Source organism: Amblyomma maculatum, chromosome 6, assembly GCF_055883805.1.
Source record: "Amblyomma maculatum isolate TAMU_Amacu chromosome 6, ASM5588380v1, whole genome shotgun sequence".
Lineage (NCBI taxonomy): Eukaryota > Metazoa > Arthropoda > Arachnida > Ixodida > Ixodidae > Amblyomma > Amblyomma maculatum.
The window spans coordinates 87,253,374-87,267,850 of NC_139349.1; the positions used below are offsets into that span (position 1 = coordinate 87,253,374).

Genomic DNA, 14,477 nt, shown 5'->3' on the forward strand with positions numbered 1-14,477 from the left:
TGTGTGTGTGTGTGTGTGTGTGTGTGTGTGTGTGTGTGTGTGTGTGTGTGTGTGTGTGTGTGTGTGTGTGTGTGTGTGTGTGTGTGTGTGTGTGTGTGTGTGTGTGTGTGTGTGTGTGTGTGTGTGTGTGTGTGTGTGTGTGTGTGTGTGTGTGTGTGTGTGTGTGTGTGTGTGTGTGTGTGTGTGTGTGTGTGTGTGTGTGTGTGTGTGTGTGTGTGTGTGTGTGTGTGTGTGTGTGTGTGTGTGTGTGTGTGTGTGTGTGTGTGTGTGTGTGTGTGTGTGTGTGTGTGTGTGTGTGTGTGTGTGTGTGTGTGTGTGTGTGTGTGTGTGTGTGTGTGTGTGTGTGTGTGTGTGTGTGTGTGTGTGTGTGTGTGTGTGTGTGTGTGTGTGTGTGTGTGTGTGTGTGTGTGTGTGTGTGTGTGTGTGTGTGTGTGTGTGTGTGTGTGTGTGTGTGTGTGTGTGTGTGTGTGTGTGTGTGTGTGTGTGTGTGTGTGTGTGTGTGTGTGTGTGTGTGTGTGTGTGTGTGTGTGTGTGTGTGTGTGTGTGTGTGTGTGTGTGTGTGTGTGTGTGTGTGTGTGTGTGTGTGTGTGTGTGTGTGTGTGTGTGTGTGTGTGTGTGTGTGTGTGTGTGTGTGTGTGTGTGTGTGTGTGTGTGTGTGTGTGTGTGTGTGTGTGTGTGTGTGTGTGTGTGTGTGTGTGTGTGTGTGTGTGTGTGTGTGTGTGTGTGTGTGTGTGTGTGTGTGTGTGTGTGTGTGTGTGTGTGTGTGTGTGTGTGTGTGTGTGTGTGTGCGTGTGCGTGTGCGTGTGCGTGTGCGTGTGCGTGTGCGTGTGCGTGTGCGTGTGCGTGTGCGTGTGCGTGTGTGTGTGTGTGTGTGTGTGTGTGTGTGTGTGTGTGTGTGTGTGTGTGTGTGTGTGTGTGTGTGTGTGTGTGTGTGTGTGTGCTGCATCAAAAAGGTTTTTGAGCCTAGTAGTCATCACAAAAGGTTGCCATTATTTCACATTAAATGAGGCTTTTTAAGAAATTCGAATAATCCAAGCGCCAAATATAAAATATGTTCTTGTGACATAAAACACGTATCCCTGGTCACACTGGCCAACGAATTCAGTAGCGAAGTGCTTGGCCGTTACCGCTCGTGTATTATGAGCATGTTTCGGAACATATTTTTGGTGCTAACGTTATGTTTATGTGCTTTTAAGTGAATGTACGAGTAATTTGAGTAAGGTCAGACGTGTATGCACACATTTGCGTTTGTTGCGACCATCAGGGGCTAAAAATTCGAGGACATTTTGGCGACTAAAGTGACGAAAGGCGAAAGCCTGAGTGCTGCATTCTGCTACGCGACTGTTGCGCATATGAGCGATGAACGCTGCTACGAGTAAAGCGAGCGACTACTCTTTCACATTCTGCGAGTGCATTTATGCTTCTTGTACCTTCGCAGTTGTTCTAAGTTTACGGTTGTGTGGTTGATTTTACCGGGTGAGCTGAATAGTAATTAATTAGCCAACTACGCAATTGGCACTAATTAGTAATTATCAAGCCATGATTCGTAAGTAGTAATTATTAGTCGTTATATATAATCAGTAATAAGTAGTAATTGGTTATTGAATATTCGTAATCATCAATTAAATACTTATCGGTCATTAATTGGCATATGGCCATATGAGGCACGCATTCGGCCATACTGTGTGGTGTGTGACCTCATGACGTCATTCCGTCTCGACCAGTCAGAGCTTCCGCAAAAGCGTGACACTTGCTGACAACGACAATGAGACAAAAAAGGCTTTCGCCTAAAAATTGTTTCAAGCCTTAGTCGAGGCTCTATGGTATGAAAATAATTGCTAAGTTGAAGCTTTTTCGGAAGATGCTCCCAGCGACGACACTGTGGTTTCCGACAATGAATTATGCAGCTATGACAGAGAGGAGGGTGAGGATTCAGACTATGATGAGAATATCGAATGAGAAAAAATAAAAGGGGATGTGCAATTCATGTGATGTGCATGCAATGTGTGCATTTACTACAAAGGTAACCCTTACTCAACTTTTATTTTTGGTTATGATCGAGATATCTATTCTAAGAAGTCTGACCTGCGACCTGTTTGCGTTTTCGGCACTACAAAATTTTTCCCAGAAAATTTACCTCACGTAATGATCGCGCCCATAAATTTGCGCATGTTTTTGGAAGGTACGTTTAAAGAAACGTTGTGGGGCGCAGGCTGTCTACGCATACTTTTCTATGGTTTTTCATGGCACCGTATGCGCATAGGTAACTTTATACCCTTTTTTCGCCCGGGTGCACGACCCGTGAAGACCTGACTGAAGAGGAAGCACTGTCGCAATGCGTGTTGTTCTTCGTGGCGGGCCAAGACACTTCCTCCGCAGCCGCTGCGTACGCCACCTACTTGCTTGCCGTCAACCCTCATGTGCAGGACAAGCTACGAGCAGAGGTTGACGAGTGCTTCCGCAAACACGTAAGAGGGTCTCTTTTCTGCGGAGTGGTCATTGTTCTCTTGCAAAAGGCTTTTTTTTTTTAGCCTCGCCCTGTTAATTCTATCGGCTAAGTTCAGCCAAAGAATAAGGCCGTCGTTGTACAAACGCCCGTACATGGTAACATTGGTCCTGTAAATGATCATTTTGGGAATGCTTCAGCGGCGGCCATTACTGACGCATCACAGATGCCCAGATTTAGTATATTACCTCCGCTAACTTCATCAAGGTAGCCCTTTGCCAACGGAATCTATTGAGCAAAATATTTCCAATGCCCATTAATATTCCTTAGCGAGCTCTGTTTCATCCATATCTTGAATGATATGAACAGAACTTTAGTGTGTTGAGGAATGCATTAGATAAATTCGAGATTACCTTTTTCTTAGCTTTTTCTTCTATGTACAAGCCCCTTTTAAGGAGAGGAGGGGATCTAGATCAACTCAAGTATGTAGTGATAACTCGTTTAAAAATTCTTGATACCAGAAACCAATGTCAAGAACGCACATCTGAGAACAAGATATAATAGAGTAGACTCGCAAGAAGCATGACTTGGTGCTATAGATTTACTTCAAAAGTAAATATGCAGCAACAGAAGAGTCGCAGAAATTTTTGAAAGCTTAATAGAAAAATAATTGCATTCGAAAGTAAGACGCATGCCCTAATATTTCGCTATGTAGAGGTGTGCTTTTGTGATAAATTACTCATAGATCTTTCGAAAGGCTTTGCAACTATGGCTTGAAAAAATCCATTCGGACTATTTGTAGCGAACGCAAACTCTTTCAGAACGATTGCAGATCTTAAAGGTACTGAATGATGCCATGATCAGCAGCGCCGAAGGGCAAGCAATAAAAATGAAAAAAAAGCGGATACGCATGCTGCTCCAAAAATTTTTCCCGCTAAGGTCACGTATGCCCTAATAATATCGAGCAAAAACGCGCATTACTAATAGTATACAGCGCAGGCTGCAGTGTTGTCAAGCTAAACTATATATAGCTCGGCAGCAGGAAAGTCACCGAGGAGAACTCGTTGATATAATAGTTTTCAGCAGAAACTGGTTCTCTGTCTCTTTCTGAAAGTAGATGTCGCTGGTTCTGCAGCAAAAAAAAAAAAAAAAAAAAAAAAAAAAATCTGAAATAGAAATGCGCATTCAACACCCAGAAAGTTATACTTAAAAATATATCCGTCGGTTAGTCCGTGTACTCGTGGCCTCATTGTCGACAAGTACCAAAGTAGCACACAATACGTTCCACCCTTTCCCCATTGGGGCTCGTATGGGCAAGTTGGGCTCTGGAATCCACAGTAATACCCATGAGGGCCACCTTTAGGGATCAAGCGGGCAAGCCCAAATTGCGCTTGCTTCGGCTTTTTCCATTTGGGCATTATATAGGCCTTGCAAAAGCTAACTGAGTACACATTCCCACATTTGGGCCTCAAGAGTCTCTCTTGGGCAATTTTAAGGCCGATGCAAAGCAAATTTGGGCTATACGTAAAAAAGCCAGGGCTAACCCAAATGGGTACCTAAATGGGCCTAATAGGTACCTCATGAGCCGCTAAAAACGAGCATGCTCGCAGGTTCCATACGTGGGCCCTCCAGGGAAGGTCAGACAGAACTTTGGACTTCAAGGAAAAAACTAATGGCCTGTACCAAATGGAGCTGCCCACCAAAAACCTCGATCTGTGGCGGGGATGGAATGGGCTTATACCCGTTTCTGCCCACATCGGTCTCTTGCGGGGCACTTTAGGGCTGATGCGATGCAAATAAGTGCCTAAAGAAAACAAAAGGTGGGCTAGCCAAAATGGGACGGCCCACTCAAAAGTCGAATAGGTCCCGCATTCTCGGGCCCGGCTGAAAAGCGGGCGTTCCCCCATGCTGCCTAAACGGGCCTTTTTTTGGGTAGTTATTTCTTGCGGGCAAATGCAACATATATTCGCAATCTACTTAGTAAAAATGAAACGAGCCCAATCGAGGCTGCCCATGGAAGGCGGCGGTGGGCCAATAATTGGCCGTAGGTGGGCTTTCTAGTCCGAAACTTCTCCATCCTATATTTAAAAGTGGCATTTTTATGTAATTCATAATATACGCGCAGCTCATTGCTTCTTCTGAAGGTTTTACATAACTGTTCTAAGCATATTCTTACTCCTACTGAAGGCTATCTTTTCTCACTCTGGCAAATATGTTATGTGTGCAGTATTAGATGAAAATAGGCAGCAGTAACTGTTCCACTTCAGGAATATGTACTGAACTACCTCCGAATCTTCCCTGCACCATTATAATTCGAAGGTAGTTCAGTACATACTCCTAAAGTGGGACAGTTACTACTGCATATTTTCTGCCAATACTGCATCTTCCAATCTTCCCTTCCCATTCTTCCCTGCGCCATTATTATTGATGGCTGCTGCTCCACCTGGCCCTACGGTGCTGGGATTGGTAGATCATCGCCGCTTAATTGCGGTGGTGGCTAGCCTGCCACCGGAATTGTATCTGTTGTAGGCCGTCATTTCACCCGTCACTGCTTCGGCGGTGAACGACGGCTGTTGCGCGCGCGTTTTTGTCTCCCTCTTTTTTTTTTTATTTCATCTCTATTTTCTCTTCGGTCCACACGAGGCAGCGGAGGTGGCTCAGCTACAGAGGCAGTAGCAGGCCCGTGCATTTTCTTTTCCATCTTTGACAGTCGCAACAACAACAACATTATTAATCGACACACAGCGCCGAAACAATTTTCAGACCAGCATTTAAGGGGAAATGTGGGCCAGTCCGTATTATTATATTGTTCGGAATAAATTAATTTTATGCTGCTTAGTACCGAATACAAGGTAAAGAAATAGTGCTCAATGTTTCACACTTGATGGTAAATGGAACTTGTGCAGCACCAGAAATGACAGATTCAACTCATGAGGATAACACTTGGGCCAGGCCGAATCAGGCTGGCCCCCGTAAAGCCAGCACCGGTACAATACGGGTACTGTAGGGATTAACCGATATGAAAATTAAAATGTTTGTTTAATGGGGCTACACCCGCTTGTACAAAACGTAGGGCTCATTAGTGATTTTGGTATGCTGCCCACGTTTGGTTTTATGGGCCTAAATAGGGCGGCCCAAACGGGTACGAATTGGGACCGATCGGGCAGAATTGGGCAGCCCACGTGGTGCCTCTCTGGGCGCGAGTCACAAATTCCGCATGGGGCGTATGGGCTACCCCATGGGCCCGGCGCGGGCCCCTACATCATAGTACACTTTGTGCTACTTGGGTAAGGATTGTTATCACTTTCAAGGAAGTGGCTATATAGCATTCAATTAGGAATCTGTGAGAAAAAAAAATTCGGCTCAGTGATTTCCTTCGTGATATCGGCCGGTCATGGGGACAGATGTAGTTGAGGTGGAAAGGTCCCCTCTCCCGTACCACTGGTCATAGGAACAGAATGTAGTTTGGAGTCTACAGTCAGACTTCTCCCGCACCACTACTGTATCGCGGGTAAAAATAGATATCCCAATTTTGGATATAAACAAACAGGTCCAACCGGACCCAAACTGCTTTCGTAATGAAAATATAAATAAATGGGATATGCTACTATGCGACCCACAGCCGGGGAGCGGACCTGGGGAAACTCCCCTGATCTCCCCTATGAAGTAGCGGAACGGGATGACCTAAGAAACGGAAAGTTGGACTGAGGACTGGGTTATAGGCAATTGGGTAGGATACGGGGACAGCGAGTTTTTGCCATATGATAGGCTTGGCTCCCATTCGGGCCTGTCTGGCCAGGACAGAGAGAGCACCAAGACAACTCTTTCAATAATCGGTCCCGCCTCGCGGTAATGCCATTCATCCACCGGGCGCACCCGGGTACCGACGGAAGACAAGAGACAACCTAACGTGCGGGTGGCGAATCTAGGGCCCCTCCAGAACACACCCGGTTTCATAGCCCGTACAAACTATGGCAGGGGTAGTGGTATTTAGTTGTCGCGCTTTTCTTAGCATTTAAAACCTCTTTTTTTTTTCTAAGGTGGCCTATTTGCAATAAAAAGCTGTCCCCCGTCGATACTGGTCAAGCTTTGCGCTCCGTGCGTCTTCAAAATCTCTAGTTCGGCATATGATTGCACGTCGATGCACACGTTGTGAAATAATCCCTATGCATAAACGTTTTACCATGTATAGTGAAAGAAATTTCATCAGTATACACATATATTATGCGCTCGGGCTGCACGCAACATTTCTCGGCCCTGTTTCTATTCGCTTGTGGTTGATTTCTACTGCACATTTAATTTCTCCTTGTCTTCGCAGGGCAGCTCGCCGTCGTACGACGAAGTTCAGAATCTACCTTATCTGGACGGCGTCGTGAACGAGACTCTCAGATTGATGCCAACAACTGTAAGGTAATGCGCAAGTTAACAACTGTAAGTCAATGCGCGAGTTAAAACTCTTGTTACTAGCACGAGATCTGAAAATTTGTTTTACGTCACGTGCCCGTGTATCAGCTGTTTTCTTTAAGAAGCTCGTATATTAATCCCAGACTAGAAAGGACACCATTCGAGGATTACGTGCTCGGAGATACGGGGATCAAGGTACCCCGTGACTGCGCTATTATTGTACCCATCAAGGCAATGCACAATGACCCTGAATTCTTCCCGGAACCGGAAGTTTTCAAACCCGAAAGGTGAGTTCGGTTTTTTTCAAAGAAGGCAAGAAGACTCCATAGTACAGCTTCCACGTGTCTGGGAATAATGTGATAAGAAATGGCACGGGCTTAAAGAACTGATCTTCACAAGAAACAAAATATGCTCCACCATTTTCTTGCTAAAATCAGAGTTCGCCTACTTTAAGATAATGGCGTGCGGGCTAGTCAAATGATGAAATTGCGAAACCTACATTATATTTCATATCACAAAATAAGTAAGCGTGCTGTGGATTGTCTAAGAGGGTATGAGTAGTCAAAGAATGATGTAATTAAAGCACGGCCACTTAATTACCTCAAGGTGTCTCCTTATTTTAGTATATTTGGAACGATAGTTGATCTTCTAATAGAAGCAAATCGGAGTCCGCGAGCACATAGAAGAGAACTTTGAAAAACATAATGTGAGAGCTCCTATGTATACTAGTGTAAGAACAACATAATTTTGATGTCAGCTGAAATTCCTTAATTTGAATACGTGAAATAGTAATTATAGCTTGGACCAGGTTTTTCCACACTACAGGATGTGCAGGCCTTGGTGGTCCTTGCGATGACAGTCGGTTTGCAAGGGGGCTCTTCCTCTCCCATTCTAAGGTGGGGGTGATGTCAGTGATTAACAAGTCCCTTATTACAAAAGTTTTATAAGTTAAAGGTTTTATCTCGTGAGTAGACGTCTACAGGGCACTTGTCATGTTACCCAATTTCCGCATAGAATTTTTTCCAATACAAGAAACATGCTCGTTCCAACTGAGTTCACAAGTCAGTATTACACATAAGCATTGTTTGCTTTTAATGAACGGCAGGTGACCCGTAACTGAATATGAGAAGATGAGGGGTTTCCTTTTGCGCGTTGTTTTCAATGCTACAGTTTTTGGCTTGTTGATTTCAGTTTACCACGTCGTGCATCAGTTTTGCATTTTGGATAATGATGAATTTAGTAGATATAGACGATCTGAGTTTCGAATTTTTTTTTTTTTGCAGACAATTCAGTCTTCTGCAAAAAGCTTTGATTTCACGCTCACTTCTTTGATAATATCACGAATAAAAAAGTAAAGAGAAGAAAATCCCAAGAAATGATTCCTGTGGAACACTTTACAAACATAGAACCGGAGGACACTCCATCATCTGACACACATAGACTTCGAATAGAAAGATATACGGCAATGCATGCAAGCAGTGTGTCATTGTTAAACACATGCTGTAGTTTTAATAGTACCTCTGGGCGGGACACACAACTAAATGGGTTTTGTCAACGGATGCCTTTGATGCGGTACCTCACTCTTAGCACTTCCGACAAAAAGTATTTCGCGTTCGTATAGGTTGTTGATTGGCTCGGTTTGCCAACCAGATGGTTACAGCATATGCACTAGAATAACACTCAAGTAAAAGGAGAGTGCGGCGCGAGAAAAAGAATTACACCTCAGCGCCGCCTAGCCGAGCAGGCGGGGAACTCATGCTCGCCACATGGATGTGCACACCCACAGGCGGCGCTACCCTTCCACTGCTCCAATTGCTCCTCCTTGACCATGGTGTTACACCGTGTCCTTGTGTCCCCTGGAAAAAAACAAAAAAAGGCTTTGCTTAACTTCGCCTAGGGTGACCTGAATGCTTGGATGCTTACACGCTGCGCAGACAAAAAAAAAAAAAAAAAAAACGAATTTTGAGTCAGTGTTGCCTAGCAGATCAGGCCGAAAGCTGACGCTAGCCACATGTATGTGCACATCCTCAGGCGGCGCTATGCTCCCACAGGGTGCTTCGATGCGTCGAAACGGCCGGACTCGAGGGGAGGGCCTCGATGCCTGGGCGCACACGCGCTCCCCTGAAGGAGAGCGCATCAAGGCACCTTAATCCCCTAATTGCTCCACTTGCCTTTGTTCGGCGTCAATGTAGAGCTAATGGCGATCGTGATTGACGGGTCGCACCATTTGCAGCGAGCTGGTAATTTGGAATTTGCGGACTGCTGCCTTGATGGAGCAGATTGTCAAGCCGCTTCGTGGGAGTGGGCAATAGAAGGGTCCCCGTTATCTTGGTTTGGACTAGTATGTTCTGCCGGGTGTTAATTTGTAATTTTTGAACTTTTATTGCCTTTCTAATTTATTTGTGTCTCGCCAGCGACAAACGGTGTTCAAAATACTTGACCTGCCACCACAGATTCGTTTTGTTTTTTTGACAGTTACTATTATTCCTTGCCTTCCCTCTGCGAGCGGCCGATGCAACCTTATTTGCCGCAGAAAAAGACTAGAACTTCGAGATTTGCCGTCATTCTGTTGCGTCGTGATCATTTTACGCTTGAAGTGTCGTGCACCTCCCAACTCAGTAAATCTTGGACGTGGGCCTAATCGGTTGTGGCCGTGGAAGGACTGAATTTTCGATTTGGGCAAAGTCAATATTTAGGATTTAGGTCTAGCCACCCAGATTTTTGGGTGGGCCTAATCGGCTGTTGACTCAGTTAACAATTTGAGCATTGCCAATTTTAGAGAAGGACCACCAAAATTTGGGGCGAGGGGGCCAAATCTATTTTGGGAGCAGGCCTGAGTGGTTTTGGATATGGGTTGTCTTTGGCGAACAACAATTTTGGGGGTGGGCCAAGTCCATTTTGGGAGTGCCCAATTTCAATGTATAGAAAACCTAAACTAATTTTGGGTGTCGGTCAAAAATGTTTCCCCCAGCGCTACTCGGATAACGAAAGATCCCTCAGAGCATGGCTTGCGCGGCAAAGAGCACTGTCGAAGTTGTTTTTTTTTCTCATTTTAAGCACAGAAACTATAGCAAGTTTCAATGCAGAAGCAGTATATTAGGAGGGATTGATATGATCGTGTTGCAGTTTTACACGAGGCGTGCTCGGCTACAGCGATCTTAAATTGATCGCGTGCCTGATACGGGAGAGAGTATTTGTTCGTACTGGCGCTGATTGGAAACCCAGCCACGGCAATGCTTTTTCTTTATCGACAGTTTGTATGGGCACGTTCGATCGGCATGCTCTGCTGACAAGCTCTGTCTACAACTCCTGTCCACGTCATGGGACAAGCGATTTTTTCGCATCAAAAACAGCAATACACAAGAATAGTAAAATCGCGCGAGTGGCTGACATTACAACTCTTTGACATATTACCAAACCGGATGAAAAAGTATCTTACTGATAAATAGTACCGGAAACTGTACCTGCTTTTGTGTCAACTTCACGCCGCTGAATGATGTTATTCAGCAAGTCGTTTTAATGCGATAACAATAAATGTCTTGTTACCCATAAAATCCGGTGTTGGTGTTGTCGCCATGGGCGTTGTGAGCGGAACATTGCAGGCAATCCCTGACAGGTAGTAGCTGGCATCTCATCTGGCATGCCGAGCACGGATTCGTCAATGGTTTGCGCGACTCAACTAGAGCACTCGGTTAGCAAAAGTCAAGACGAGGTGCCGACTCTAGTGGCTGTTTTGGGAGGGAACGTTGAATATGAATGAACTATTCAGTGCTCTTGCATGTCGAGTCAGGCACCCTACTCTTATAGATCATGAAGGATCGTTCACACGACTTGGTTAAAGAGCGTCTTTATAAGTCTGCTGTTCGTCTACTCCCGGTAGCTGGATAGCGTGGTAGCTTAGTAGCTTAACGCTATATCGTGTCATACCCTTAATGGCGGCGCTTAAATGTGTCAAATATTTTTATTTATAATTCGTAGCGGAAATTTGATCCACGCTGCATAAACGCTGACTATAGGTGACTATTATATTGGTTAACCTGATTGTATGAACATGAATGCGTTGGTACAAAATACTTGCTCAAAAGGTGTCAAATATATTGGACAAAACTCCATAGCCAGGTTTCAGAAGGATATGCACAGCAAGAATACCTCTTTCTATATTGTAAAAAATTGAGAGAAGCCTTTCGAGGAATTACTTGTTTAAGGTCTCAGTGTAGGTTAACTGTCCTAGACGTAGCGTTAAATAAACAAAGCTAAAGTAATAAAAGACACAAACCTTGCGTTTATGGTATTGGTGATAAAGTGCATTCAGTTTGCTTTCATTTACTTTTATAGGTTCAATGAGGAAAATGTCAAGTCCATACGTCCATACACCTACCTTCCGTTCGGCGCTGGAGCCCGACATTGCTTGGGGATGCGATTTGCTATCCAGCTCGTAAAGACTTGCCTACTCCACGCCGTTCACAACGTGCAATTTGTGCAGTGCCCGAGAACAAAGGTGAGACAGTTCAGATAGTATTTTCTTGAACCGCTATGAATTTTCTGAGATGAACAATGTAATCATTTAGTGCATTATCAGGAGACCCCTTGAATGAGAATAATTAAGGGCTTATTAGCACTTTCATATACCACTGCATTTTATTGTGCGCATGCTTTAGCCCATAGCTGGTTGTAGACTGTTAATTCATAGCATTCATATGTCGCGTGCCGTAATATGGACGAACGAATTGAAGGTTATTCGTAGCTTCATAGAACGCTGTAGCTTTTGGAAATCGTAATTGCAATGTAATACCTAATAACAATGACGTTACTAAAACAGACATGCTTTCTTTTGTCCTACTTTGAGATTTTCGAGTCCACACACAAAAAGCTGGTGTTTTTAAGATAGAGTCATTGCTTCGTGCATCAAGTAACCTTGTTTTTTAGCACAATAGGTTAGTGATCAAGTGACGTCAAAAAGGTTTCATAAATCTGTAACAATAATTTACTCATCTATTTCATTCTGAAAACTAAAATTGGGTAGATGTTGCCGTACTAATTGCAAGTGTCGCTTAAGTAATACTTTTTGTCAAGTCATTCATCAAATATGTAATGCAGTGATGTGTTTAGCGTGTTTCGAATGTCCCTCCAAGCTGCGAACTGCGCGAGAAACTGAATGTAATCCCTCCGAAGGTTATGAGTATGACGAAGCATTGGAGCTACACTGTTTCGATTCTCACCCTACATTCACAAGCTTTTTAGCTCACTTTCCGGTTCGCCCGTCGCGCCTGCACTTTAACCGTCGCAGTGAAGAATCAGAAGTCGATAATAATCATGGAGCAATCAGCAGCCAACTATGAATCGGCGCTTGCGCCAACCTCGTTCTTTCCTTTCTTCTTTCCCTCGCACCTATGGTAATATAATACCCTCGCGGTGAAAATAAAACGCTATTTTTTCGCCTGGGTACTTTTTCTGATGCATCAAAGTACCTTCGCAACAATAATCAAGATCGTGATTACCTGCATAAGAATAAGAAAAACCTCTGTCTTCAAAAGATTAGAGCTCCAAGCATTTTAGCAATACTACGAAATCAACAATAACAGGTCGTTCCGCGTTATGGTCTTTGATACCATGGATCCGCCGTACTGTTTGATGCCATTTACCTCACTTCCGTTACCTCACTTCACTCAGTGAGACAACGGATGGACGTATGTGCATGCACACAGAGCGGTTTTCAGTTGCAGTGTCGTATGCTCAACTGCACCGCTGAGAGGACCCGAGCCGCACTGCTCTACTTTTCGGAACAAGGCGAGGAGACTAGCGGGAGCATTTAGGACACGTGAGCAACGCAGGCGACCTGAGGACACCATAACTTGAAAATGCCGTCTGCGCATGCTCAAAGCTTCTTCTGTTTCCTGACACGGTTCATGATCATAGGCTAAACATCCACCTTATTTGCATTGCCGTATCACTAAAAAACTACAAAACTTTGCGCGGCGTAAAAAGGTAAGTAAGTTGGAGGCAGGTTTTTCGGGTTAACAAATTAGTTGGTAAGAATATCAATTGATGAAGGAGATGACCTTGTGGTAGCTGGCGATAATGGACACGGTTTCCATGTAACATACGGGGCCTGCTAGGGGAAATCGGTTGGAATTGTGTTTCTGAAATGTTCATTGAAAATCACTTTCGAACATTCGTGCATTGTATGACACGCAACACGCCGAAGCTTATCAAAAGCTTAATTGAGTCCAATACACAGCGCACGGGCTGTCGAGATCACAATATTGCGGGGCGAGTGAGCACGTGGCATACCTGCGTTCCGCCATCTAAAGGCAAATGCCTGCACTCTCATCCCTCGCAGGCAGTTCTGTACACTAATTCCTACCTGACACCAGTCGTTCAATGATAGGAAGCGGGATCAGGTGCCGCTTCGATAACTTTCCGACGGAGAAACCATGCGTCGAGCGTCTGTGCCAGCAGTCACTGTGATCGCCCAAGGAGACCACGCTCCACCTTGGATGGGGCGGCGACTTTTCCGAATAGGAAGAGCGAGTGTGGTCACATATTTGTTTTCTCAATTTCCGCATGTTCTTACGCTCTTCTCAGGCATGGCTCGCAGTTTGCCCTGTAATTAAGCTAAATAGTAGCAAGAGTTGTAATGTGAAGATAGTATAATCTTATCGCAAAGACAGCCGCAGTACAAAGAATAAAGAAGAAACAAAGTGAATGCGCCAATTATTTTACGTGCGAATGAAGTAGCGGAATCATTGCTTGGAAATAGGTTCGTCGGTAGTGCTCGCGAAGTTGGTGTTTTCTTGGCGGCACTTACTGATTTCTTGTGGTTTGGAGTAAACAGTAGCATGCTATAATTTTAACATAATGTATTTTCGAACTGTTTACGCAGGTACCTCTCGAGTATCAAACGGGCTTTGGTCTCCTGGTACCCAAGGAGCGCATCGTGGGCATCAGGCCGCGGAGAAGTTAGTCCGCCTGTTGACGGAATTCAAGTTTATCAAGTCACTCAAGTTTATCATGCCCTCTGGAGGATTATCACAGACCCTAGTCAGTTTTTTGTTATGCTTGGTTCATTGTTACTTCCTGGCTTGAATAAGCACGAAGTAACAATGCGTCTCCTTCTGTAGATATCCACAGTAAAGAGTTCTGAATATAAAGGTGTATTGACGTTTCTATGCGGTGTTTTCTTGCGTTGTGACCCAACTAGTTTCGCGAACTGATGTAATAAGTAGGAAATTATTCTGGTTGTGAAGCTTGGCTAACATTTAATTCTAGATGCCACCCTGTGACATCAAACGTAGCGTCCACTGCCAAGCTCAACGCATTCCGCCTGCCACAGGAGTGGTGTCAAGCAAGGTTTTCTCGAGAGACGCGAAGGTAACGGAAGTTTTGTAACACAATTCAGCAGTGAGAGTGGGTACGCGGACAGCATGGCTTGAGCCATGTCTGAAATTAACCTATTGTGCTGCCGCAGTCCTGCTTTTTTTATGCTGTACTACTGTTGTTCTCAGCATGGCGGCGAATCTAAACCTAGCTGCTTCATCTGCCTCGTTCCTGTTGCGTTTCTTCAACTACACGTCAGCACCACTGCGCCGCTAAACGACGCATAAGCGCTGCTGCAAGTAGCCGGTGC

General features: G+C 44.7%; 1 protein-coding gene across 1 annotated transcript in view; it reads left to right on the top strand.

The window, feature by feature from the left end:
• Positions 1-13,871, top strand: part of LOC146186215 (cytochrome P450 3A24-like) — a 30,979-nt gene extending 17,108 nt beyond the window's left edge. Inside the window, exons 10-14 of the mRNA XM_084607101.1 lie at positions 2,308-2,468; positions 6,765-6,856; positions 6,994-7,137; positions 11,186-11,348; positions 13,734-13,871. Coding sequence (XP_084463227.1) covers positions 2,308-2,468; positions 6,765-6,856; positions 6,994-7,137; positions 11,186-11,348; positions 13,734-13,814 — 641 coding nt within the window. The 3' untranslated portion in view covers positions 13,815-13,871. The remainder of the gene's footprint in view (positions 1-2,307; positions 2,469-6,764; positions 6,857-6,993; positions 7,138-11,185; positions 11,349-13,733) is intronic.
• The last annotated feature ends 606 nt before the right edge of the window (positions 13,872-14,477 follow it).